The sequence below is a fragment of the Equus caballus genome, chromosome 22, assembly GCF_041296265.1.
Source record: "Equus caballus isolate H_3958 breed thoroughbred chromosome 22, TB-T2T, whole genome shotgun sequence".
In the NCBI taxonomy this organism is placed as follows: Eukaryota; Metazoa; Chordata; class Mammalia; order Perissodactyla; family Equidae; genus Equus; species Equus caballus.
Window position 1 is genome coordinate 23,933,006 of NC_091705.1, and position 27,834 is coordinate 23,960,839.

The 27,834-nt window shown below is 50.3% G+C and overlaps 1 protein-coding gene across 1 annotated transcript in view; it reads left to right on the forward strand.

Annotated features, from left to right (window-relative positions):
* Positions 1–23,471, forward strand: part of HCK (HCK proto-oncogene, Src family tyrosine kinase) — a 40,400-nt gene extending 16,929 nt beyond the window's left edge. The window contains exons 3-13 of the mRNA XM_001916263.6: positions 2,457–2,499; positions 2,865–2,964; positions 3,794–3,892; positions 7,061–7,164; positions 10,093–10,242; positions 10,563–10,715; positions 12,266–12,445; positions 13,216–13,292; positions 17,842–17,995; positions 19,914–20,045; positions 22,947–23,471. Of these exons, the coding sequence (XP_001916298.3) occupies positions 2,457–2,499; positions 2,865–2,964; positions 3,794–3,892; positions 7,061–7,164; positions 10,093–10,242; positions 10,563–10,715; positions 12,266–12,445; positions 13,216–13,292; positions 17,842–17,995; positions 19,914–20,045; positions 22,947–23,149 (1,395 nt within the window). The 3' untranslated portion in view covers positions 23,150–23,471. The remainder of the gene's footprint in view (positions 1–2,456; positions 2,500–2,864; positions 2,965–3,793; positions 3,893–7,060; positions 7,165–10,092; positions 10,243–10,562; positions 10,716–12,265; positions 12,446–13,215; positions 13,293–17,841; positions 17,996–19,913; positions 20,046–22,946) is intronic.
* Positions 23,472–27,834: the final 4,363 nt, after the last annotated feature.

A 27,834-nucleotide genomic window follows, 5' to 3' on the forward strand; every position in this document is an offset into this window, starting at 1 on the left:
CAGTGACCAGACTAGTAATAACAGCTGGTAAAGCAACGACAGTGATGATAGCGTGAGCATCATAGCCATAACTGTAGTAACAAGTGTAGTGAGCATAGTAACCACAGTGCTAGTGGGAGGCTGAGAGCAACAGCGGCAGGAGAATAGCCTGAATAGTCAGTGAAAGAAGCGGGACTGCTAACGGGGGCGGGGGGGCGGTGCTTACTCAGTTCTCTGATGCTCATCCGGAGCTCCCAGGCCCCAGGCGCTGTCCTAGGTACTGCCCGGCTATGAACACCTTTACTCCCCACGGCCATCCTGTTGGAGGTCACTATTTTTATTAGCATACCCATTCTACAGATGAGACACAGAGAGGCTGAATAGCTTGCCGAGGTTCACATGGTTAGTAAGGGGCAGTGCGGGGGCCAGAGGAGCGGCGGCGGGAGCGAGAGTCCTGGAAGCAGGAGCCAAGGGCTAAAGACAGGCCCGGTGGTGAAGGTGGTCGTGGTGACACGGTGGCAGCAGGAGTAATGGGAGCAGAAGTTGCCATGATGAAGCACCGTTAGTAACGGTGGTCGTGACAGTGGTAGTCAGAAGAGCAGCACCGGTAGTGACATGGTAGTAACAATCACAGGACTAGCAATGGTGAGTGCGGAACTACCGGCAGCAGGAACAGCTGGCACAGTCGTGACCATTCTTGGACACCCGCTACATTCCGGGCACTGGAGTGAGGTGTCTCCACATCATTAATCCTCCAAAGGCTGGGAGGCCACTTTACAGCCAGGGGACTAAGCGCAAAGAGGATCTGGCTCCCCGCATCAGACGCGGGGGAAGGGGTGGAGCCAGGTCTTCCTAACCCTGAGGGTGGGCGTCCTTTAGTCCGTCCCCTGATCTGAGGTTGTCCAGGGCAGCACACCTCGCCTGCTGCCTCCAGAGGAAGGCGTGCGCTCCTTCCTGGGGTGGCCCCTTAGTTCTTCCTTGTATTGAAGGGAGGCTTGTTACCCCATAACCCTCACTCCTTGATGCCAAACCTACCCCTTAGCACTGCCCCAAACGCATCTGCTCCCTTTGTCCCATGACAGCCTGTAGAGACTGAAGGCATAGCTCTCACCCTCACCCACCCACTCCTGCTAAATGCTCTCTCACAGGGGGTGGATTCCTGACCTCTCTCCATCCTGCTTGCTCCTCTCCAGGCATGATGCCTACAACAGGACTGATTTTAGGAATGGGCGATTAGTGGAATAGTCACCTCCCTCCTTCTGACATTCAACCTCTACTAATACAGCCTGAGGCTACTGGACTTCTCACACTGGTGACATCCTAGCTGATGTCCTAAACCTTAAGTCACTCCCAGGTCTGCCTCTCTCCCAACCTGCATGACCCTGGGCTCTCTCTGTTCCTAGGACTCCAGGTTCTCAGGCTCTCTGAGACCCTCTAGCTTGTCATTAGTGGGAGGCAGAGTTTTCTCCCATTAGTTTTTGGTTGTCCTCTTTGAGCAACAGACTTAAGGGGTGCTGTTACCAGCTGTTCATCGTTCCTCTCTCTGTAAGTTCAAAGGTTAGGTAGTAAGGGTTCCGAGGTCAAATCAGTTTGATAAACATTAGACTAACCAGGCTACTTCCCCAGAGGACTCCTAGAGCCTCCATGAGTCTTTGTAATGAGCATCGTGAATCTCCCAGAAAATGCTGTCCTTCTCAGTGTTCTCCAAACCCTGCTTCTTTACTGTTTATTTATGTGTGTGACACACAAACACATTCTCCTTGAAAACAAGAGTCACAAAGTCCAGTTAAAGCTCCAGTTCCTACTGACCCCTGCCCCCTCCCCAGAGGTGTCAACTGTTGTGGGTTTGGTGTGGACCCTTGCAAAGCTTTTTCTATGAATTTACACTCACACGTGTACAGTCTGTGTCCACAGAAGGCATTTAGGATGTGTGTGTGTTTTATACAAAGGTCTCATATTTATCATCCTCAAGAACTAGCTTTATTCTTGGAGAGATGTATCTTTGAGGTCCGGCTGTGTCAGGAATGAAGCTTGCCCTTCCTCCTACAAGGGCTGCCTAGAGCGCCCCTGTTTAGATGCCACCTCCCCTGCGGATGGACACTGAGGTTGTTTCACAGACATACTGGAGCCTGTGCTCATGGGATATGTTGGCAGACCTAGGGTTGCTTCAAACATACCTTGGAAAATGCTGATGTAGACCAACCCCCTCACTGTGTGTCAGGGGAAAGGCACAAGCCCATGGCCCCCAGTATGTCCACAGCCGAGGGCAGAGCCCACAACCCAAGAGACCTGCATCTTTAGTGGCTATGCCCCTAATGTGCTGTGTGACCTCGGGCACATTGCCTGCCCTCTCTGGGCCTCCTCCCATGACACGTGGGGCTGGGATGAGATGCTCTTGAGTACCCTTTTGACACAGACCTTCCATGGCTCCCCACACACTATTGGATTCATCCCTTCCTCGCATTTCTTCCCCGCAGTGGCCTGACAGCAGCAACAACAACCCCCCCGGACACACAGAGGGTGAGTATCCAGCAAACATGTGCGGTTGGGTCTCATGTGATGGAAATGATGAGGTTAGGTCCTCCGTCAGAGCTTGGAGCAAAATCCCAAACAGTCAAAACCACCCTGGAAGATCCCCTGAGTTGCCCTCGAAGCACTTTGTTCAGGCTGTTGTGTTTCTATAACCCTGTTCAGTGACACGAACAAAACACGGTTCACTTTACACTCGGGACTCGCACCCAGCAGGGCAAGATGCTTGCTGCTGCCGCGAGACAGACACATCCACGCTCGCGGGCTGCGTGCCAGGGGTGGAGATGGGAGGCACCCAGGGCTGTGGGCGCGCTCAGGTAAGACCTCGCCGTCTCATGTGTCTCTCTTCCTTGCAGGTGCTGAGGACACTATCGTGATTGCCCTGTATGATTACGAGGCCATTCACCACGAAGACCTCAGATTCCAGAAGGGGGATGAGATGGTGGTCCTGGAGGAGTGAGTGCCCATCCCTTTCCCCCTAAGACATACCTATCTCCGATACTCAATTATACTCTTTTTGTGCTTCAATTAAAAAAACTGATAGACTATCTTATACTAGGGTGTAAATGACTGATGAGAACCTGGTCACGATAGAGGAGGAATGGTTTGCTGTTAACCTGGGTGAAAGCCACAATAAAGGGGCTTGTGTATTTACTAATGGTGCACGTCCAGGCGAGGATGAACAGGTGAAAGCGCTTTCTCAGGGAAGCCTTCCTTGGGCTCTGTGATTAAGCTACAGGCTTACCTATAGACCAGACCCTGGTGAGGTGACTTTGCATTCAGAAATCCTCGGAGCTCGGAGTTTGCTCCCTTCGATCTCCTACAGTCTTCACCATCAGTGGAGTAGTGTCCAGTATGTGCTGGGGCCCAAGGATGGGAGTGGTTATGCCTGGTCACACTCTGGAGCCCACTGCCTCCAGCTCTCGGCCCCAGCTGAACCACCCTGTCTGTCACGGGCACAGGGCCCCACCTGGGGCATGGCAAGTGAGGCCAAGGCCTAGAGTCCAGGGAAGAAGGGCGGGGCAAAGACCTGGGGCTGTGGGCTGTGAATACAAGGACAGGGCTTGGTTCCCGACCCTCGGATGCACAGTGGGGGCTATTGTAAAGATCTCCCCTCCCCCCCGATCAAGGGGCACGTGCTGACACCCAGGACAGTAGTGGCCCTGCCTCTCACCCCCTCCATCTTCCTGGGGTTGGGAGGTATTCTAGGCCAAGGCTGGGGGCCCCAAGAGGACCAGGGTTAGTCCTACTGCCACCTGACCCTTTGCCCCCTCCTGCCCCTCAGGTCTGGGGAGTGGTGGAGGGCTCGATCCCTGGCCACGGGGAAAGAGGGCTATATCCCGAGCAACTACGTCGCCCGCGTGGACTCTCTGGAGACGGAGGAGTAAGTATTCCATGTTCCTGCCCTCCAGAAGGAAGCCTGAGCAAAGCCGGCCTTGTTCCTCCCTCAGGGCCTTTGCACTCTCTGTCTCCCCTGCCTGGCACGCTCTTCCTCAGGCTTTTTGCCTGGCTGCCTCTTTCTCACCCTTCGGGTCTCAGAGAGGCCTTCCCTCACCACCCTCAGGGAAGACAGGCAGGTTCCCTCTGTGCCTCTCTCTTTCACAGAAACCTGTTTCATTACCTTCTGAACACTTCCCACTAGCAAAAATGACCTTATTTCTTTGGTTGTTTGCATGCTCACTGTCTGCCTCCCCGCTAGAATGGGAGCGTGCGAGGGCAGGGACTTGGCAGCTGCTGCATCTTCAGCACAGGCTGGCACACAGTAGGTGCTCAATAAATATTTGTTGACTGAAGTATACAGTCATGGCAAGGAGGGTCTTCTGAGAGGTGAGCCAGTCATCCCTCATTTGATTCATTCAACCAACATGAGCCTGCGCCTCCCCCAGCCCCGTGCCAGGCAGAGGGCTTCTAGACAAATATGACATCTTCCCGTCCTCAGAGAGGTCCTTGTGACCCATCATTCTTGGCTGCCAGTTCTTCTTTGTGTCTATCTTGACTCTTAAAACATAAACAGTTCGTCCATCCATCCATCCATGCATCCATCCATCCGGTCATCCAACAGACACTTGTTGAGCACCTGCTGTATCCCGGCCCTATTCCAGGGCTACCTCCTGAGCCGGACAGCGCTCCTCCCTGGAGATGCTCAGAGTGTGGGGCTGAGATTGACCAGGAAAAAGATGACTACACTGTAGGGGGGCAGTAGATCCAATTCAGGACCACGGTCAAAAAGACGAAAAATGAGAGTCCCCATGTTTTTTTCTCCTCTGCCTCCTCCCTCTGGCTAAATGGTATTGAGGGTTTGGGAGACTTGCCCGTTAGAAATTAAAATGTGTGGGCTTCTTCCCATCTTCAAGTCGCCTTCTTAGTGCACATGAGACCTCTTGGCCTATGAAATGTCCCCTCTTGTGGCCGTGAGGAAGCTCCTCTCCCCTCACTGACCCTGCTGTTCTGGACCTCCACGCAGCACACCCCCACACGCTGTGGGGGGGCTCTTGGCTGCTTATGTCCCCTTCTGGGCTTTCTCCTGGGGCCTCTGGGCTCTGTTCTTCCCTTCCAGGCCCCAAACACTTAGAGAATCCCAGCACCGATCTCAGCAGCCTCAGAGGAGGCACAGCTGGCCTTACTCCTCAAAGGCAATATAAGCGTTCAGTGAAAAAGGCAGCATGCAGACAGTAGTATTGTGGGTTATTTGCAAACAAAGGGGATAACCTCAATGGGTGGTTCTCACACTTGAGCGCATCTGTGTCACCTGGAGGCTGGTTTCTGGGCCCCACTCCCGACTGTCTGGTGCATGATTTGCATTTCTAACTAGTTCTCAGGCGAGGCTGATGCTGCTGATCCAGGGGCCCCCGCCTTGAGAACCGCTGACCTAGATACACACATCAGTCTTGCAGTGCGCCCACGGGCTCCTGTGTCTGCGTCTGCATCAAGAAACTGCTAGCAGAGGGTGCCTCTGGGAAGGGCAGGGGGGCCCTGGGAATCAGAGCAGGGCGGAATCTGCCCTCCTCCCCCGCCTTGTAATAGGCTATATCTTCAAGTGTTTCAGAATGCAAATGGTGTGGAAGGACCTAGAATAAAGAGTGAAGTCTTCCTCCCACCCGTCCCCAACGAGCCACTTGCCCTCCCCAGAAGCAACCAGTTTCTTGTGAGTCCTCTGAAGTGCTTTCCACTTGTGTAGGAAAATCCATACACCCCCTTTGCTTTACCCACGTGGGAGCCACCACACACACTGTTCCGCTCCCTTTGCTCAGGTCTTCCACGCAGCGCCTAGAACATCCGCCTTCCTTTTTACAGCTGCCGAGTGTCCATCATGTAGATGCCCCACCGTCCCCTATCAGTGGTCACTTCAGTGGCTCCCAGTCTCGTGCTGGGGTGAATCTCCTTGTGTCTATGTCGTTTCTTCCTTGTGCAAGATCTGTGGGATAACTTCCTAGGGGTGCACTTGCCAAGAAGACAGTTTGCCCTGTGTACCCTCTAGCGTTGCTTAGATATTTTACCATGGTGTGAACCGCCTTACAAAATGAAAGCAGAGAAGCTGGGTGGGCTGGGCGGGCAGTGCGGCATGGCGATTAAGATGTTGGACTCCAGGGTTAGATTGCCTGGATTTGAATCCCGCCTCCACCACTTCTCAGCTGTGTGACACAAGGCAAGTTACTTGCTCTCTCTGTTCCTCAGTTTCTTCATCTATAAAATGGGGATAATGAAGGCAACAATTTCATGGAATTGTTAGTTGGATAACAAGAACTCGACGAATGTTAGCTGTCTTTCTCCCCCAGTTGATACAGAGGAAACAGAGGCCCAGAGAGGGAAAGCTACTTTCTCAAAGTCACTCAGCAGGTTTGCGGCAGGGCCAAGCCCTGCTGACCTCTGGTCTGGGACTTTTTCCATCATAGTAAGTGAACCATTCCTCACTCTACTGAGGGGGGGAATGGATTCAGCGGTGGCTGCTGCTTGAACTTTTCTACCCAATATCTCAAATATCCAGGGAGAAAAAAGAAAAGATCCAGAGATAGGGCCCCAAGTATAAAATTATTTGAAATCTCACCTTTTAGCTTAGAAATTCATGCCGGCTTTATATTTGACTCTGTGTACACAGAGGAGGGTAAACAAGGTGAGGAAGCTCAGGCCCTCCCCAACATGGACCTCCACGGCCCTCAGGGGATCGTCATGTGTTCCTGTGACATTGGCAGGAGGAAGCTTTTGACAGTGTTCTTAAGGCTGCTTCATCTTCCCACTCAGTCTTTCAGTTCGTCACCGTGTCCCTCACACTGGGTGCTGTTGGAATGACCCGTGGGCATTTTGCATTTGTAATGCTGGATTCTTTTTCTTAAAGAAAACTCCCCAAGTTACATACGCTTCAGTCTCAGCAAACTGGATTCACTACTGGTAAAATGTCTGTTTTAATATCACAAGATTGGTTGTTTTTCCAAAAGAATCTTTGAGGAAAAGTGATGCTGCAGGAAGCCAGGCCCTCGGTATCCTGGTTCCTCAGGCGAGCGGGACAGGACCGCCCACCCCAGGTTCCCACGCTGCCCCCTCCCCTTTCCACCAGGTGGTTCTTCAAGGGCATCAGCCGGAAGGATGCAGAGCGCCAACTCCTGGCCCCTGGCAACGTGCTGGGCTCCTTCATGATCCGGGACAGTGAGACCACCAAAGGTGACTAAGCCCTCGCCACCCTTCCCCGCCCTGCAGGAGTGCCCCAGGCAGGACGGGCCACCACCCCTCCCTCAGCACCTGGGGAAGCCTGAACCACTCACCCAGCCCACCGTGGCTGCCAAGTTTTCTCCAGCCTGGTTTGGGCCCTCTCAGTCCCGGTGCTTGCCTGCTTAGGTCAATGGAAGGAGGCCCGTGTGGTTATGGTCCCCCAGAAAACCACATCCTGCTGAAGTGTGATCTTCACTAGCTTGTATTATTTAATACCCATCACAAAATGTCTTGTCCACAAACCTGATTCCCCCGTCTTCCAAGGGGTAGATGAGGCCGCAGGACAAGCCCCAGGCCAGCCTCCTCTGGGACTCCACTTAAAAGGGCTCCTTTGAGGTATTTGCAAGTTTTGATGTTGGCGACCTGCTTCCCGAAATTCCTGTCTGTGAGGGTGGCTTTCTGCCAGGTCACGGCACGGGAGGCAAGAACAATGCCGAAAACATCGCAGAACTCAAACTGGCAGCAACAAGGCGAATTTTCCCAGAGGAGTGAATGTAAACAGGGTCTTGTGACTTCACATTTTACACACAGAGTGCACCTTACTAACGTGTTTAGACTCCAAACTGCTTGGTTCAAATGAATCAAGTAAATCGTGTAAAGTGCGGCCTCACGGTACCCTGAGCAAACAGTTTTGGGGCCATCGATCAAAGGCACCTGGATGGCCTTCCACGCGGCCCCTAGATATCTGAATTGGTGCCGCCTGAACGTGGCTCGGCTAATGCCACTCACGATCCGTGGTTCAGGTCATCGACTGTTCACGCTTTATTTCCTCCCACCCAGCAAGCCCCTCCCCACCCCCAGGGGACAAGAAAGAGGACGAAAAGGCAAAGCTGTCCACAGCCCCTGGCTTCCCCTCTCCCCCTGTGCCCAGGACAGCTGGGGGATTGGGCTGGTCCATCCTGCAGACCGGGGCAGAGAAACCAAAGAAACAGTCTCAGACCTGCAGGGCGGGAGGCATGCCTGGTCCACCTTCACGGTCCGCCAGGGGTAGGGGCGTAGTGGGTGCGTTCGCCAATTTAATAAAACTTTCAGCATGGGTGCCCTCAGTCCCATCCTGCTGCCTCTTGGATTCTGCCCCACCCCATCCAGCGTCAGCCAAGCCAGCCTCCCCTTGACTGGCCAGAGTGGCTAAGAACAGGGCCCCGAGCCACTGCCCAGGTTTGAATCCCCGCTCTGACACTTAGCAGCTGTGTGACTGCGGATGAGTGACTTCACCTCCCTGAACCTCAGTCTCCTCATCTGTAAAATGGTGGTGATAGAAGACCTCTATCTTGTGGGGTTATTCATTCATTATAATTAATAATATAAGTCATTATAATTCATATAATTGTAATTCATTATAATGAATATTATTCATATTCATTCACTGTTTATTCACACAAGGTTTTTAGAATAGAGCCTGGCACATATGGTCAGTTGTTAATCATTTAATAATTTAAACCTCCTCAAAATCCTGTGATACAGTGCTATCGTGGTAGAGAAAACTGAGAGACAGAGAGGCTAATAACTCGCCCGAGGATGCACAGCTTACAAACGGCAGAACTGTGGTCACGGCTGAAAGACTTGTGTGTTTCTGGTCTATGTGATGTCATGTGTACCAGGTTCCTGTTGCTGCTGTAACAAATTACCACAAACTTAGAGGCTTAAAACCACAGGAGCCTATTATCTTACAGTTCTGGAGGTCAGAAGTCTGAAATCGTTCTCCCTGGGCTCAGGTTAAGGGGTCAGCAAGGCTGGTTCCTTCTGGAGGCTTCAGGAAAGGGTCTGTGTCCTTGCCTTTCCAGCTTCTAGAGGCCACCAGCATTGCTTGGCTCATGGCCCCCTCTCACGTCTCTCCAAGCTCATGTTTCCACCTACACACATCCTACCACCGACTTTGACCCTCTTACCTCCTCTTATGAGGACCCTTGTGATGACAGTGGCCCACCTGGATAACCCAGGAGAATCTCCCCACCTCCAGATCCCTGACTGGGCCTTTTGCAGAATGACATCTGCAAAATCCCTTTCACCGAGAGGCTAACATGTTGCAGGTTCCAGGACATGACATCTTGGGGGCCCATTATTCAGCCTACTGCATTATTATTATTTTTTTTTTTTGAGGAAGATTAGCCCTGAGCTAACTACTATCAATCCTCCTCTTTTTGCTGAGGAAGACTGGCCCTGAGCTAACATCCATGCCCATCTTCCTCCACTTTATACGTGGGACACCTACCACAGCATGGCTTTTGCCAAGCCGTGCCATGTCCACACCTGGGATCCGAACTGGCGAACCCTGGGCTGCCAAGAAGCAGAATGTGCGAACTTAACTGCTGCACCACTGGGCCGGTCCCCAGCCTACCATATTTAATGTTTCCATTTCCATTTCAATGATTGGACTGATTTCTTTTGTTTTTCTTTTTGCTTGTTTGTTTCTGAATAGCCTGACTTTTTCCCGAACTGGTGTGGTATCTTGGCTTTTGTGATAGATAGACAGACAGACAGAGAAAAAAGTAATAATGAAGAAGATGATGATAGCCAGCATTTACTGAGCGCGACATCCTGAGTAGGGTACAAGCATTACTTCCTTCAGTTGTCAGGTAACATGACGAGGTAGGGAGCTAAGATAGCTATTCCCATTTTACAGATGAGGAAACGGAGGCACAGAGAGGTGACATAGTCACTTGTCCAAGGTCTCAGAGCTGGACATGGAGGAGCCTGGAGGGGGACCCAGGCAGCCTGACCCCACAGCCCACTCTCACCCTTGTGCTCCCCTGCCTGGGAGCCGGGACAGTGCCAGCCAGCAGTGGCCTTACGGGATGTCAGGAGGTGGTGCAGGGTGCTGACACGAGGTGGCAGGCCTCTGAGTCCCCCTCCTGAGCGGTTTCTCTCCGGCTGATGCAGGAAGCTACTCTTTGTCTGTGCGAGACTACGACCCCCAGTACAGGGACACGGTGAAGCATTACAAGATCCGGACCCTGGACAGCGGGGGCTTCTACATCTCCCCGCGGAGCACCTTCGGCACCCTGCAGGAGCTGGTGGCCCACTACAAGAGTGAGTGCTGCGGGGGCTGCATCCCAGCGGGGTGGGCCCGTCTCCAGGATTGCTGCTCAAGGCTGCACTGCGGCCGCTGAGCTCCTCGGGACCCTCCCCAGACAAACAGCTGCTTTGGATTCTCCTGAAGTCTCAGGCCTGTTGAGCCGGAGGGGGAGGAGGCATCTCACCATGCTCTGCTCCCTTGGGAAGGTCCCTGATGCTGGCAACTTCTTGGGACTTTGGCCAGATGCCGGGGACCAGGCAGGGAGGCCTCCGAGGGAAAGCCTCGGGCTGGCCCGGAGCTGGCTGCCCTCGACTGACTAGGGGCTCTTTTCCAGAGGCGAGCGATGGACTCTGCCAGAAGCTGACAGTGCCCTGCATGTCCTCCAAGCCCCAGAAGCCGTGGGAGAAAGATGCCTGGGAGATCCCCCGGGAATCGCTCAAGATGGAGAAGAAGCTTGGAGCTGGGCAGTTTGGGGAAGTCTGGATGGGTGAGGCGCCGGGGCCAGAGGGTGGAGAAGAGGGAGGGGGAAGGGAGGTCCTTGCTTCCAGGAACAGCCTGAGGCGACGTGGGGATGCCACCCAGGTCAGAAGGGGAGGTTTGAATAATAACCATAAAGGAGCAATTCCTCTGATAGCAATCCAAATTGTCCTGCCATGCAAACACTGCTTTGCCTTTGAGGGCAGGCCTGTTGGGGTCAAAAACTTCCTTCTGGGAAGCAGGAGTCCTAGAGGAGGAACCCGCTCCCTCGTACGGAGCTGGGAACAGCCTACGAGTTTGGGGTTGAGATACCCAAAGGCCTCTTGGGGTGATGAAAGTTGAGAGTGGGGAAATGCAGCTTGGAGATTTCCAGGTGAGTTCAATGTTGGCAACTGATGAAAAAGCTTTCTGAGCACCTGCCGTGTGCCTAGCGCCATGCCAGGGCATCGTGGGGCACCAAAAAGGCATGTCCCACCCCTGCTGTCCTGCCCCTAATAACTTGAGGACAGCAATGCCTGCTTTGCAGAATTGTGTGGTAGACACAATGCCCGGCCCAGTGCCTGGTGCATCCCATTGTGCTTATACTCCACCACGTTCCAAATGGGAGTGAAGACACCTTACAGGCATATAAACAATTCAGCCAGAAAAAATAAATTTAAAATCCATGTATTTCAACTACATTTATTGAGAGCCTACTATGTGCCAGGCACTGAGTAAGAGAATGTGGCAGGAAAATATGGAGAGGAAAGTAAGACAGATCTGAATAACGAGACTGGGAAACAAAAAATATTATATAAGGGCCTAGACTCTTACTACAGGAAGACCACAAATCTGGATTCAAGCTTCCTGGCAGCCAAGGCAAAAATGGAAACATGAACAATTATGAGATTTACGGGATTCACAAGGTGAAGCAAGGGGTGACGTAGAGTAGGGAACAGCATGTGCAAAGTCCCTGTGGTAGGAGGGGGAGTTGGGTACTTGAGGGACTGAGTGACATGTAGAGTGATGGGTATACAAAAGTCAAGGGGGAGTTTGGTGGATCATGAGGCTGGCAAAGCAGGCAAAGCTAGACTGTGTAGGGCTTTGTGGACCATGGCGAGACTGGTATTTATCTTGAGAGCAGTGTTAAGATTAAAGCATTTTAAGCAAAAGTGGTGTGTGTGTGCATGTGTGGGAGAGAGAGTGAGCAACAAAGCAAAGGTGGTATGTGTGTGAAAGTGTGTGAGTGACTGACATTATCTGAGTGATGTTTTGAGGTCGTTCTTTAATTCCTATGACAGCCCTTCAAAGGGAGTGCTGATCATTTCCACTTTGCAAATGAGGAAACCACAGCTCAGAGAGTTTAAGTGACTTGCCCAAGGGCGCACACAGCTGGGAAGTGGTGAACGGGCCTTCCAACCCACCTCTGCGGCCGAAGCCCGGGTCTCCGCTTCCCTGTCTGAGGGCTGACATGGATAGGGAAGGGGTTCTGGAGGAGGCAGTCTGCAGCTGGGCCTTCCAGGGCTGTGGGAAAAGAGCAGTGGGTTCTGACCCCCGTTCCTGCTCCCTCTGCTCCCCCAGCCACCTACAACAAGCACACCAAGGTGGCCGTGAAGACGATGAAGCCGGGCAGCATGTCCGTGGAAGCCTTCCTGGCGGAGGCCAACCTGATGAAAACTCTGCAGCATGACAAGCTGGTGAAGCTGTACGCGGTGGTCACGAAGGAGCCCATCTACATCATCACGGAGTTCATGGCCAAAGGTGCCGCCTCCTGGGGGCTGGGGATGCAGGCTGTGGCTCATACTGGTCAGTTGCAGACTCAAAGGGGACCCTGATGTGGTTCTTGCCCTTGCGATGCCCCCAGTCTGGCCAGGAGCTCTTCCAACAGGCGCTCATTGAGCACCTTAATCTGTAACCGCCCAGCCCTGCTGGTTGAGGGGTGAAATTATATTACGGGAATGCCAGGGGAAAGGGAACACGCGGGGCCGCCAGGAGAGGGGAGGGGGGCCAGACCCCCGCAGGTGGCTGTGGGTTCACGGTGAGCCTTAGGGGCCAGGGGACTCCCCCCACGTCCCCAACCCAGCAGCCACCTTCCCTGCATGGACCAGCACTCTGGAAAAGAGTCCTCAGATTATGGGTCCCACGCCACCCCTGCCTGGCACGGTCCAGGGTTTCTCAGGGGTTGTTCTGGGCCACTGTTCCACAACCGTCTTCAGTCCCTGCCCATTTATCGATAAACAGAAACACCTCGCACAGCCTCGCTTAGTGTGATTTGAAATCTCAATACTTTTTTTGTTTTCTAAATACACAAGTATGCCAGCCTTATAAAACCACAGGCCTGGTCCTCCAGCCTCCCACAGCTGTCTCAAAGAACCAGGCTAGCAATCACAAGGTCATTTTCAAAACACTCAAACTCTGTTTTTCAAACACTATGACTGATAAATAAATAGTGTTATTTAAATCCAGGACCATGAACGATTTTCATCATCCACTAGTGAGAGTAGTGAACGTTGGCCCCTCTCCTCCTCCAGGAAGCCTGCTGGATTTCCTGAAGAGTGAAGAAGGTAGCAAGCAGCCCCTGCCGAAGCTCATTGACTTTTCGGCCCAGGTAAGAGTCCGGTGGGGAAGTCAGGGGAGGGGGCAGGAACTCAATTGTTTATTCAACAAATATTTATTGATCACAGACTATAATTATAGCTAACATTTATTGGGTGCTCAGTATAAAGGCATACTTTTTATGTGCGCCTTCTGTGTACTAACTCATTTAGTCCTCACAGCAATTTCCCAGGGTAGGATATTTGTTATCTCTTCTTATGTAACAAACCGCTCTAAAGCTAGGAGCTTGAAACAACAACAATTTCTTATTTCTCATGATTCTGTGGGTTTTGGCTGGGTGGTTTTTCTGCTCCACGTGGTGAAACTGAGGCCACTCATGTGGATGCATTCTGCTGAGAGCTCATCCGGGGCGAGAATGTCAGCGACGCTGGCGCCTCCTCCAGGGTCTCGCGCCTCGTGACCCCTCGTCACGCAGTAGCCCAACTGGAGCCCATTTATAGCAGAGCAGCGAGGTTCCAAGGAGTCTTCTAAGGGACCAAGCCCTACTGTGCAAGCACTCATGAAGCCTCTGCTTGCACCAGGCTTGCTAATGTCCCACTGGCCAAAGGAAGTCACAGGGCCAAGCCAGCAGCAGTGTGGGAGGGGGCTGCACAAGGGCAGGAGGCCCAGGAGGCCTGGTTCACTGGGGCCACCGATGTGCTGCCTGGCCACAGGTAGGTAATTGTCATCCCATTTTACAGAATAGGAAGTTGAGGCATAGAGAAGAAGTTAAGCACAGACGGGGAAACTGAGGCCCAGTGAGGTCAATTAGTTTGCCTAAATTACTGTGTTAATTTGGGGGGATATGGCAGTGAGCAAAATGGAAAGTATTGCTGTCCTTCCGGAGTCGCAGATATTAAGCAACTGAATGTGTTAGAGAGCCATGACCCAAGGAGTCCTGGCTCAGCCTCAGAAGAATGCAACATCCAGCAAAATAAATAATGTACGCAAATCACAGAAACACCTCCTAAGACCCCATTTTCTTTCTCCTCTCAGCCCAGCCAGAGTGCTCTTTACTCCTCTGCTCTCATTCTCTCCTGTCTGTGGGAAAACAGGGGAGGAAACGGGTGCTATGCGCATGCACGGCTCGAGGAACCTGGGCCAGGAACCATCTGAGAAGGCTTCCCAGAAGAAGTGGCTTCTAGGCTGAGCCCTGAAGGATGAGTAGAAGTTAGGCAGATGGGAGAGGGAAGTCTTCTTGCAGGAAGAAACAGCTGTTGCCAAGGCCCCAAGGGAAAAACAAGAGCTCAGCCTGCTCAGTTGGAGCCTGGGACGGACAAAAAGGAGGGAGGCGTGGTTTGCAGCCTGGTGGGTGTTAAGGGAGATGTGCACCTGGGCCTAGGGCTGGGCCTTCTGGAGATGCCTAAGGCTGAGTTCATTTGAGTAGGCAAATCCTGGGGAGGCCAGAGGTTTCATAAAAGGCTTTGCCTTTCAGAGCCTGGAATGTCAGAGGCACGTGGAATTCCAGGGCTGGTGTTTTCACTTCAACAGGCCATCCCTGGGGAAACAATAGTCTGGCCTGTTGCTAAATCATAACCATCAAACTGACAGACACCTTGCTGGGCAGAACATCATCGATTAGGGTGAGAGCCGCTCTCCCCATTTCACAGATGGGAGAACAGAAACCAAGGCAAGAAAAGAGGTTCCAGGCCCTTGTGCATCCAGCAGCGGAGGTAGACTCAGAGCCCAGGGACAGGAGGGAGCCATCCTGGGGTCCTGGCCTTCGCCTCCAGGCCTGGAGGAGTAGATTGGTGCAGTGGAGGGTGCCCCAACCCTGTCACCAACTGACTGCATGGCCTTGGATCCACTCTGGGTCTCAGTCTCTCCATTTGTCACATGAGGGAATTGGACCACATCCGTGGTTTTCAAGTTCAGAAGTTTTTTTTTAAGCCATATTCTGTTGGTCAAATGAATCTTAAACAGTAGCTGAATATTTTAAAATAGACCAAAACAGAGCAGCTCTGATTGAAGGGCGTGGCCTTTCTGTTGTCTCTCTACCCCCAAGACAGCCTCTGGGTATCAGTAGGGTTCAGTCTGAAGAGGCGTGAGCTGGAATATCCCTACAGGCCCTTCTGGCTGGGGTTCTGTGATCTCTTGACACCCTCAGAAGCAAACCCAAGTTCCAATGGCCCACATCGTGGCGGCCCACTTGGTGGTCATGAAATCTCACCACCTTGTCAACCCCCAGTTCTCAGATCAACCCTGAACCCAGTAAACCTGTGCATCATTCATTCAGTTGACAAACCCATGAGAAGCAACACTCTGTACGCATATGGACTTAGGGACCATACAGTGTTTTGGTTTTGATCCCAGCTCTGCCTGTGTAGCTTTGAGCAAATTGGTGAACCTCTCTGAGTGCCACTTTCCTCGACAGGGAACGTTAATAGCCACTACTTATGTGCCAGGCACTGTTCTAAGCCCTTGATGTAGATAAACTTAGAGTATTAATCCTCACATGACCCTTTGGAAGAAGGTTCTACTGTCCCCATTTTACAGGGAAGGAAAGTGAGGTACAGAAGGGTGAAGCAGCTTGCTTGAGATCACAGAGCTGTGGGGCTCAAGCTGAGCTGGTCCAACTCCGGAGTCACTTAGCCACTATCCTCTACGCGTTCCTGAGTGGGGTTAGTCCCACCTGCCCCGCTGAGCTCATGTGCAAATCCGTAACATGAGTGTCTGCCAGTGGGTAAAAAATGGTAACTACTAGCATTAGTACCTGCTCTGTGCCAGACACAAGGCCAGAAATTCAGGTAGAGTAATGGACAAGTGCGTGGACCCTGGACAGGGCTGACCGATTTCCCATCCTGGCCACCACTTGGGCCGGTTCCTTATTTCTCTGGGATTCAGTTTTCTCGCCTGCGTAATGGGGCCGATAACAATAGTACCTCCCCCAAAGCACAGAGTAAATGCTACTTAAGCATCCTCTTATAACAAACTGATAAGTTACAAAGTCTGCAGTTAACGTGCTACTCGTTGCCAACTCTTCATCTAAGGACTTCTTATAAATTTCTCACACCCCTCAGGCCAAGACTCCCTCTCTCCCGACTCCTGGCCCTGGCCGGCAGCTCCAAACCATATCAGAGAGTCTCCACTTATCTCGGAAAGTCTGGAGCCTCAGACCTCGGTTCTGACGGCCATGGCTGCCCCCTGCTGGCCATTTCCTCCAAGTGCACCACCCGCTTGCCTGTGGCCTTGAACAGGCTGGTGGCTTGGTTTGGCCTCTCTGGCCGGACCCCCCACCTCCCACAATAATCTCAGCAGACTGCACCCAGCTGCAGTCCTCCAGACTATCCAGAGTTCTGAGTACTTAGAGGCAGCATGGGGCCCTGGGATTGCAAATCCACAGACTGGCTTGAGTCTGACATTCAGAATTTCTTGGCAGTGTGATCTGGAACAAATGTCCCTTCTCTGGAAAACAGAGGTCATGAGAACACCCGCCTCAGGGAGCTGGAAGGCTAGTTTGTGACCTATAGGAGCTGTTTTCTGGGTGTCTGAGGGTGAATCTTAAACCTCTTTTGCACGAACCCTTGTAAGTGAAAAAAAGTCTCTAAGGAAAATTCCCACATCTTTCCGTCAGAGGCTGCCAGGGCCCCACTGTGAAAGAATCCTCCATACAGCCTATTATTCACTCAGCAGCCACGGTGGCATTAAAATATACATGAGACTGTGTCACACACTCCTGCACGAAGCCTTCCATATCTTCCCATGGCGCTCAGAATAAAATCTAACCTCCTCTCATAGCTCACAAGGTTATTCACAGTCAGCCGCCTTCCCTCTCAACCTCAACGCCCCCCACTCTCCCTACAGCAACTTCTGCCCAGCCACCCTGGCCTCTGTGCTGTGCCATGAACACTCAAGTGCATTCCTACCTCTGGGCCTTTGCACATGATATTCTTTCAGCAAGGAACATTCTTATTTGACATACTTAGGATCATCACTGAGATCTTTGCTAAAATTTCACCTCCTCAAAGCAGCCTCCCCTGATCACTCAATTCAAAAAAACCCTCTATACTTCGTGTCCTGTTACCCTGCTTTATCTTTCTTGATGTTGCTTATTACCACCTGCAGGGGCTTTGCCTGGCTCCACCTGTTCCAGTAACATGTTGGGCTCCTACAGTATCTACACTCAGTAGGTATTTGTTGAGTGAATATGAATTTTCCCTGCCTAGGCGTGGGGATGAAGAAGGTATAAGAGATACAGCGGATTATGATGTGAGTCCAGGTTTTCCCCCAAAAGAGGTTTGGAATGAAAGCTCTTCATAGCATCCTGGTGTGTGTGTGTGTAGGTCCTGGAGGAATATGCCATTGCTTTTTCTTTGGTGTTCTCTGGAAGTCTCAGGACTCTGGAGAAGCCCCCAAACTGAGCCAGGCCCGGAGGATCCCCCAGCCTGCCTGGGTGGACAGAGGAAGGCCAATCTGCGCCCGGACTCTGCCGCAAGAAAGAGGGAGTTGGCGCGCGAGTTTTCCCATTTTCTCCTGCTTGGGCTCTCATCTTCTGCTTTTGGGGGGAGCCGCCTTGGGCTGGGCCACCTCTGAGGGTGAGGGTGTCTCTGTTTTGGGTGGAGATTGCAGAAGGCATGGCCTTCATCGAGCAGAGGAACTATATTCACCGAGACCTGCGAGCCGCTAACATCTTGGTCTCCGCGTCCCTGGTTTGCAAGATAGCCGACTTCGGCCTGGCGCGGGTCATCGAGGACAACGAGTACACTGCTCGGGAAGGTAGGGGATGCTGCCGAGGGCCCCCTGGGGCCCACTTGCGTGGGTTGTGCGTGCTGAGTGTTGAGAGCAGTGAAAGCGATGGGTGAAATGCAAAGGTTGGTCCCAGTATTAGCTGTGCGTTATTAAGCTTGATGAAGTCTTTCCGGATAGGGTGTCCTGGTCTGCAGCCTCACCCCCTGACTCTGATCAATTTTAGATTCAGTTAGGCAAGTACATGTTGAAATTAAGGGTAAGAGCAATTTTATGCATAGTAGACAAAAATTGGGAAGAATCTAAATGTCCATAAATAGTAGAATGGATATATCAATTGTGCTATATTCATACAATATGATATTATGCAGCAATGAGATATTATAAACCAATGCTACATGCAACAAAATGGGTGGCTCTTACAGGCATAACATCAAAATAAAAGGAATCAGACAAAAAAAAGCAGATGCTGGATGGTCCTATTTATATAAAATTCAGAAACAGGCAAACTTGCTTGTGAATGTTTATAGCAACGTTATTCACAACAGCCAAAAAGTGGAAGCAACCCAAATGTCCATCAACTGATAAACAGATAAACAAAATGTGGTCTATCCACACAATGGAATATTATTCGGCCATGAGAAGGAATAAAGTACTGATAGATGCTAAACATGGATACACTTTGAAAACATGTTAAGTGAAAGAAGCCAGACACCAATACCACATATCGTGTGATTCTATTTACATGAAATATCCAGAACTGGCAAATCTATCAAGACAGAAAGTGGATTAATGGCTGCCTAGGCAGGAGTGGAGAGTTGGAAATAAATACAGAGTAACTGCTGTAGGTTTTTTGGGGGGATGTGATGAATATATTCCAAAACTCACAATTTTGTGAACACACTAAAAACTATTGAAAAAATTTAAGTGGGTGAATTGTATAGTCTGTGAATATATCTCAACGAAACTGTTAAAAAAAAAATTGGCAAAACTAATCTACGGTGCTAGAGGTCAGGATAGTGGTTCCCTGGCATGGGAGGTATCGACAGCGGCGGGGGTGGGGGGGCGGGGTTTCAGGGGATGGACAGAAGGGAGCCTTCTGAGGGGCAGAAAGTGTTGTATATCTTCATCTGGGTGGTGATTACAATGGTATATACATATATAAAGATGCATCAAGTTGTGTATGAAAGATTTGCCACTTTATTTCATGTTTGTTACGATGCAGTAAAAAAATTATCTAAACTAAGGGCAACCTAAAAGAATAAAAGGCAACTAAAAGAATAAGAGTAGAATGGATAATTTCTAAACCAGGAGAAGGTAAGCAGGAATAAAGAAAACTGTTTTGCACCCAAGGAAGGAAGGGATGGAGAGAAAATCCACATAGAGCATTTTCTGAACTTGATTATGTAGTCAGTCACGGAGCAGGTCTCCCCAAAGTCCGAAGGACAGGTACCCTACAGACCGCGCTGCCAACCGCAACGATGTTGAGCGAGAAATCATGAGCCAAAGCCCATCCCAGACCAGGCGGAGGGCGGGGAGACACTCAGTCACTGGAAACCGCAGAGGCCAAAATCTTCCCTTCCCCCAAGGCCAGGGGTGAGGGGCCTGAGACATCAGCTGTGGCCTGGACTCTAGGCGCCCTGAAGTCCTGCTGTCCCCAAAGACTCTGGCCTCTAGGTATCCCCTCTTCAGGAGCTGTAGTTTACTGGAGTATCAGCTGAATCAATGAGGTGGCCCCAGAGAGTAAGCTCCCTGCCACACGCCAGACCCTCTGCCTTCTCCTCCCCACTTTAGCCGTCTGTCCTCAGGATGGACATTCTTTTCTTCCGCAGAAGCCAGGTTGAGGGAAATCGCAGCTGCACCCCTGTCCTGTTCCCTCTTCCCAGCAGAGACCCAGCCCTGACTGCTCCCCAGAGCCCCCCTGACTCCGCTGTGTCCAATCCCACAGGGGCCAAGTTCCCCATCAAGTGGACAGCTCCTGAGGCCATCAACTTTGGCTCCTTCACCATCAAGTCGGATGTCTGGTCCTTTGGTGTCCTGCTGATGGAGATTGTCACCTATGGCCGGATCCCTTACCCAGGTAGGGAAGGGGGTGTCAGCTTGGGGCTGCTTCCAGGGCCCAGCCCGGCTGTCTCCCCTCATCATGTCGTCCATTCAGACTGAGTTCTTCATCCTCACCCTCAGCCTCCCCTCGCCTGCCTCATCCCAGGTAAAAGCACCACCACCCACCCGGTCTCTTAAACCTGAACTCTGGGGGCTTACTTGGCCCTTCTTCTCTCACCCCTTACCACATCCAAGCAGTCACAAGGTTCTGGCCGTTTAACTCCAGAACATATTCCAAATCTGCCCACTTCTAACTCCACAGCCTCCCCCCACATCCAGGCCAACATCACCTCTCACATCGATGGTGCAGTGGCTCCTGGTCCATCGCCCTGCTTCCTCCCCTCTCTCCTACAGCCATTCTCCACTTGCGGGCCTGAGGGATTTTTCTAAAATTGTGAATCAGATCTTGTCCCTTCTCCACCTCTAACTCTTTAATGGTCTCCAACATAATTAGGACAAAATCCCAAACTCCTAATTACGGCCTGCAGATCCTGCATGATCCAGCTCCTGCCTTCTTCTCCAGCTTCGTCTCATGCTATACCCCGCCATCCAGTCATCTAAAGCACCTTACATGGCCCCCATCCTTCTCATTCGTAATGCCTGCTGGTTCATTCATAGCTTGCATCACAATTGATAACTGTATACTTTTTTAGTATTTCCCCATCAGACTCAGACTCTGAGCTACATGAGGCCAGAAAACATGTCTGTATTCCTCACCAATGCATCACACCACCTACTTCTGTGCTTGGCACATGTGGATACTTAGTAACTATTTGTTGAATGGATGAATTTATCCCCGTGCTTATGGGCTGTACCTTACACTGAGTAGACCACATGGGTATGCAAAGATATACTCAACATAGATTGCTGGGACCAAGTAAATAATTTTTTTTTGAGGAAGATTAGCCCTGAGACAACTGCTGCCAATCCTCCTCTTTTTGCTGAGGAAGACTGGCCCTGAGCTACCATCTGTGCCCATCTTCCTCTACTTTATACATGGGACGCCTACCACAGCATGGCTTGCCAAACAGTGCCATGTCTGCACCCAGGATCTGAACCGGTGAACCCTGGGCCGCCGAAGCAGAACGTCCACGCTTAACTGCTGCGCCACCAGGCCAGCCCCCCCAGTAAATAATTTTATTCTCTGTTCCTTCTTGGTTGGGATGTCTCCTGGGGCATCTGTAGCCAGATGAGAACAGGGGAGAACAGCAAGGTGGATATGAAGAGTCCCTGACTTTTTATATAAACAGTCCTGAATTTGAATCCTGCCCCCATCAGTGATTGCACTTTGAGAAATTTCCTTCATTTCTCCTACCCCAGTTCGTCACCTGTAAAGAACATAGATAATGAAGTCTACCTTGCAGAGGTGGTTGTGAAGAGTAGAAATTAAAGATGTAGACACTTGGTTCATTCATCAGGATTTATCGAACTCCTATCATGTGTTAGGCACTGAGGGTACAGTGAGAGACGAGGTCTCTGCAGTAGGGAGCTCCTGCTCGTGAGGACATGTGAGAGGGAGTGGCGTGTGGCTCCTGTTGATGGGGAGCACCTTTTGGAGCAGGTCATGTTTGAGCTAAAAGACACCCAAGTGAGGATCTAGGGAAAGAATTCCAGGAAGAAGGAACTGCTGGCTCTTAGGGCCTGAGGTGTGCCTGAAGAGGAGCAAGGAAGCCAGGTAGCTGGAGACAGGGAATGAGCAGGCGGTAGACGATGAGCTTGGCAGGGGCCAGATCAGGCAGGGCCCATGGTCATGGTGAAGAGGGAATGGATGTTGGTCTAAGTGTACGGAAGCCATTGGAGGGTGTTGGGCAAGGACATGGCACCATCTGATTTCCATCTTTAAGGGATGCTTTGGTTCAGCATGGACAGTGGGTTGGGGGCTGGGGACATGGTGGCAGCTGCAGCAGCGGTGCAGGCAGAAGTGGTGACGGTGACAGAAATAAGTTGATGGTTCGGTACTACGTTTCAAAAGAAGAAAGGATGTGACTTGCTGAGGTGGAAGGTGAGGGAGAGAGAATCAAGGATGATTCTCTTGGCTTTAATTGAGCAATTGGGTGGGTGATGGCCTAGGGCCAATTCAAGAGTTGTGTTGTAGCTCTGTTCAACTTGACGTGACTTGTAGACATCCAAGGAAAGATGTTTGAGGAAGCACTTGGATATGTGAGTTTCAAGTTCAAAACTGGTAATAGAAACTTAGAGAATCAGCAACATTTAAATGGTTGTTCCTAAGGATAACTAACATAAACTTTAATTGAACAGGGACATGGTCCCACTCATAGGGTGACATCAAGTCTGGCCACATGGCTGTCTTGTCTTGAGGGTACACCAGTAAAAACCAGGCAATGGGTTATGGAACCCTGTATCCATTAGGATGCATTAGGTTGCAAGTAACAAAATAACAGACTAAGAGTGGCTAAACCAATAGGCAAGTTATTATTCCCCATAATAAGGAGTCTGGCATTGGTGACTGGTTGTTTCAGTCACTCAACAGCTCCCATGGCTCTGGGTTAGTTTCTCCATGATTGTCTTCCTCATGTGGTCAGATGGCTGCCACAGCTCCAAGGATCACATTGCCTCCCAGTGTCCAAAGGAAGAGGGAAGGGTGTGTCCTCTAAAGCCCTTTTTCATCAGGGAGGAAAACCTTTCCTGGCAGTCTCCCAGGAGATCCCCCTTGGCTCCCATTGGCCAAAACTGGGTGTCATGCCCCTGCCCTGGATGCATGGGAGGCTGGGGAAGGGATACTTGGCTTTCACAGTGGGAGGGGCTCAGCGTCCATGGGGAGGTGGGGAGTGATGGCTGTCAGGGAGGCCACAGTGTCTGCCACCCCTGGATTCCCATCCCAAATCCCTCCCTTTTCAATTCCATTGCACCTTCTCAGGGATGTCGAACCCCGAGGTGATCCGAGCCCTGGAGCACGGATACAGGATGCCTCGACCAGAGCACTGCCCCGAGGAGCTTTACAACATCATGACCCGCTGCTGGAAGAACAGCCCCGAGGAGCGGCCCACCTTCGAGTACATCCAGAGTGTGCTGGAGGACTTCTACACCGCCACCGAGAGCCAGTACCAACAGCAGCCGTGATGGGTGGGACCAGGGCAGGACCAGGCACCGAGGCGAGGCCAGTGGGGCGGCTCCAGCACCGTCTGCCCCGGGGCCCACTCACCCTTCCCACTCCCAGACACCCACTCTCGCTCCAGCCACAGTTCCTCATCTGTCAAGGGGGTGGGTTGGACTGGACAATCTCTTTTTGACTCTAGCAATCCACAATCTGCCATTCTCAGGAGACCCCCAAGTTGACATTTCTATGGCCTGGGAGAGTTGGATTCCACTCACAGCTGTGGTTTGGATGGGAAACTTTAAAAATAATGAAATAAATATTTAAATAAAGGGTATGAATGCTAAAGGCTTTACTGACAGGCCAGGTTTTCTTGTCCTTCCAGTTCCTGACTGTGTATTTGCCTTTTTGCCAGGATGACAAGTCAGAATGGGGGACCCCTCCTCCCAGGGACCAGTAGAGTGAAGGGAAGTAGGGTTCAATGCTTGAACTTTTCTAACTGCCCCCAGAATAGTTGCTGGCTGGGTTAATTTCCTATTGCCATTGTAATAAGTTACTGCAAACTCAGTGGCTTAAAACAGCACAAATTTATCATCTTACGGTTCCAGAGGTCAGAAGTCCAAAACGGGCGCAGGGCTGCACTCCTTCTGGAGGTTCTAGGGGACAATCGTTTCCTTGCCTTTTCCAGCTTCTAGAGACTTCCACATTCCTTGACTAGTGGTTTCCTTCTGCTCAACCCTCCAAACTCTGCTTCAGTCATCACGTCTCCTTCTCTGACTCTGAGTCTCCTGCACGCTTCTTTCTCTGAGAAGGACCCCTGTAAGTACACTGGATCCACCTGCATAATACAGACTAATCTTCCATCACAAGATCCTTAATCACATCTGTGAAGTCCCTTGTGCCATGGAAGGTAACGTCTTCACAGGTTCTGGGGATAGGGACGTGGACCTCTTTTTTCAAGCGGCACATTATTCTGCCTATCACACTGACGCTGCGATGCTGCATGAGTTTTTGTCTCCAAGGAGCTGGGTCTGCCAGGATGACAGGAATGATTTTTCGTGATCTGAGACCCTGAGCCTCCTGCTAAGCCACATTTCTATGTGTGCTGATTAGTCTGGATCCCCACCAGGGCTGGGGGCACTTCCCATGGCCAAGCAGCCATTGTGGTTGTTAAGATGATATCCCCCATTGCAGGAATCCTGTGGTCTGGAGATGTGGCTGCTGAGAGGTATCTGGTACCCTTCGTGGGAAGCTCTCAGTGAAGGGAAGGTAGACCTGGGAAGGACACAGAGAAGACAAGGAGGCAGTGGCCCTTTCTGCATGCTGCCTCAGTTGAAAGTCCCTGGCAGTTAGCTTTTGATGTAGGGGGAATGATGACAAGATGTGGACAGTGGGATGGGGAGCCAATGACACCTTTCTCTATCATTGTATTCCCTGAAGGATTTACATCACAGCACTCGCCAGGTCCCATGGAACCCTATACTCAGTTGATTCTATACCCCTGAGATAGCACAGAGTGTGGGCTTAGGAACTGGGTACAAGAAGAATGGAAAATAAGGCCGGCAGTGTTTCCACTTATCTAGTTGATAATTGAATTTCTTTCCTGCTGTCTGGTTTAAGATGTGTCTTTGGGTGTCTGAAAGCAGAGCCCAGGGTTCTGTGATAGGAATTTGCCCTCATGATTTGTGGGACATTGGACTGCTGTTCAGTAATCCATAGGAGGAGTACTTTCCTGCCCCGTTGATGTTGAGCTTGGTCATGCGTGAGATTTGCTTTAGCCAATGGGATGTTAGCAGATGTGATGTAAGTGGAAGCTTGAAATGTGCTTGTGGGGCTGGGTTTGCCCTCCAGCCTTTTGCCCTGAAAAGAACATGGTCCAAGGAAGGTGAGTGACTGTGGAGCAGATCTGGACCCAACCTGCAGCTTGAAGTTAAACCCAGCTGAGCCCAGCCTTGATCAACTGAACCCAGCTGACCCATGGACATGTGAGAGAGAAGTAAATGCTTAATATTGTAAGTCTTTGAGTTCTAGGGTTGTTTTGTTACATAGCTTTATTATAGAAATGACTGACTGAGACTGGATCTCAAGGATTGGGGCCTATTGCTAGATGGACAAGATCAAGAGGTCAATTCCTGCTGTCCTGCTCTTTCACTTTACACTGCCCTGCACTGTGATTTATACCTCTGGTCACAGGAAAGACAGATACAAACATGGGGATAGACACAACACCAAGAGCACAATCCACGAAAGAAAAAATTGGTAAACTGGACTTCATTAAAATTAAAAGTTCTTATCTGACAAAAAAAAGAGACACTGTTAAGAAAACAAAAAGACAAGCTCCAGTCTGGGAGAAAATATTTGCAAAACACATATCTGATAAAGGACTGATATCTGAAGATATACAAAGAACTCTTAAAGCTCAACAATAAGAAACAACTCAATTAAAAAAGGGGCAAAAGACCTGAACAGACACCTCACAAAAGAAGATATGCAGATAGCAAATACGTATATGAGAAGATGCTTCACGTGATATGTCATGGGGGGAAAGGCAAATTAAGACAACAGTGAGATACCACTACACACCTATTAGAATGGCCAAAATCCAGAACATGAACGACATCAAATGCTGGCAGGCATGTGGAGCAACAGGAACGCTCATTCATTGCTGGGGGGATGCAAAATGGTGGAGCCACTTTGGAAGACAGTTTCTTACAAAACTAAACATACTCTTACCATCTGATCCAGCAATTGTGTTCCTTGATATTTACCCAAATGAGTTGTAAACTTGTGTCTACAGAAAAGCCTACACAGTAATGTTTGTAGAGGCTTTATTTATAATTGTCAAAACTTGGACGTGACCAAGATGTCCTTCAACGGGGAAATGGGTAAACAAATGGTGTACATCCATATAGCGGAATATTGTTCAGTGATGAAAAGAAATGAGCCATCAAGACATGAAAAACCTTAACTGCATATGGCTAAGGGAAAGGAGTCAGTCTGAAAAGGCTACATACTATATGCTTCCAAGTATCTGACACTCTGGAAGAGGCAAAACTATAGAGAGTAAAAAAATCAGTGGTTCCCGGGGGTTTGGTGGGGAGGGAGGGAGAGATGAACAGGTGGAACACGGCATTCTTAGGGCAGTGAAATTGTTTTGTATGATACTCTTAATGGTAGATAAATGTCATTATATATCTGTCAAAATTAAGAATTTATAGCACAGTGAACCCTAATGTAAACTATGGACTTAGGTTAATAATGTATCAATATTGGCTCATCACTCGTAACATATGTACCACATTAAGGCAAGATGTTAGTAACAGGGGAAATGGAGGGCTGGCTTAGAGGGCATATGGGAACTTTGTACTTTCCATTCATTTTTCTGTAAACCTAAAACTGCTCTAAAAAAAATAAAGTCTAGTGCCGGCCCAGTGGCATAGTGGTTAAGTTTGTATGCTCTGCTTCGGTGGCCCAGGGTCTGCAGGTTTGGATCCCCGGTGCAGACCTAGCACCACCCGTCAAGCCACACTGTGGCAGCATCCCACATAAAATAGAGGAAGACTGGCATAGCTGTTAGCTCAGCGACAATCGTCCTCAAGCAAAGAGGAAGATTGACAACAGATGTTAGCTCAGGGCCAATCTTCCTCACACACACACAAAATAAAGTAAAAAAAAAAGTCTATTAAAAAAACAAACAAACAAAAACATAGGGATAAATTGTGTGCCACCAATTCTATGGGAGAACTGCATGCACTCCTCCCCTGGGAGGTGGCAAACGAAAGGTTGTTTACAATGTTTACAATGCTCTGTTCTAAGATGTTAATAACTTGCTTCAATCTATCCTCTAGCTGTGGCTTCGAGCTTAAATATAGGGAAAGCACTTGTTTCATTTTTTCCCGTGTGATTTGGAATAAGACCGCTTCCTTATTCCCTGGTCTGGGCCTTCAATTTTTTCATATGTCTATCTTCATCACAGCATAATCTGACATAAGGATATATCAATTTGCATTCTACTTGCATCCCTTCCCTTTTGGGGGTTGGCAATGACTGCTGGTTGTCCCCGTATCCGTGTTCTCCCTTCTTCTAGAGAAACAGGATTTTTATCAGGGGCACATGACAACCCAGACTGAAGTTTACACTTCTCACTCCCTCTTTCAGCAAAGTGTGGCCATGTGGTTAAGTCCTGACCAGTGGGTTGGAAGTGGAAGTGTGGTGTAGCACCTTCCAGGATCCTTTCTTAAAACACAACTGATGTGGGCTCTTTGCCCTTTATTTTTCATCTCTTCCTCTATCTTGCTGCCTAGAATGGGCATGTGAAGGCTGGAGCTCCAGCTGCCATTATGGACCCTGAGGAAAATTAATTAACTCTAGGATGGCAAAGCTGAAGATATTTTAGCCACAGCCACCATATCAGCTAGGACAGTGCTCCAGAATTTTACCTCAGGCGTGTACTGTCAGTACCCCTTAAAGAGGGCTGGACTTTCAGCTGCCATGATCTGCATCACTGTGCCTGTGGGCTCTTTTTCTAAAACTGCGAAAACCCTCAGCTGCCAGTGTTCCCAGAGGGCTAAAAGTGGTAAGGAATTAACACTCTCTGGGATCAGCCCTCAATTAATGACTTTTGGGAGTGCGTGTATAAATACCCCAGCTTCTTTGCCTCTTGGGTGGCAACTCTAAGGTATGTGTTTTGCACTGTTTCCCCACAGCATTA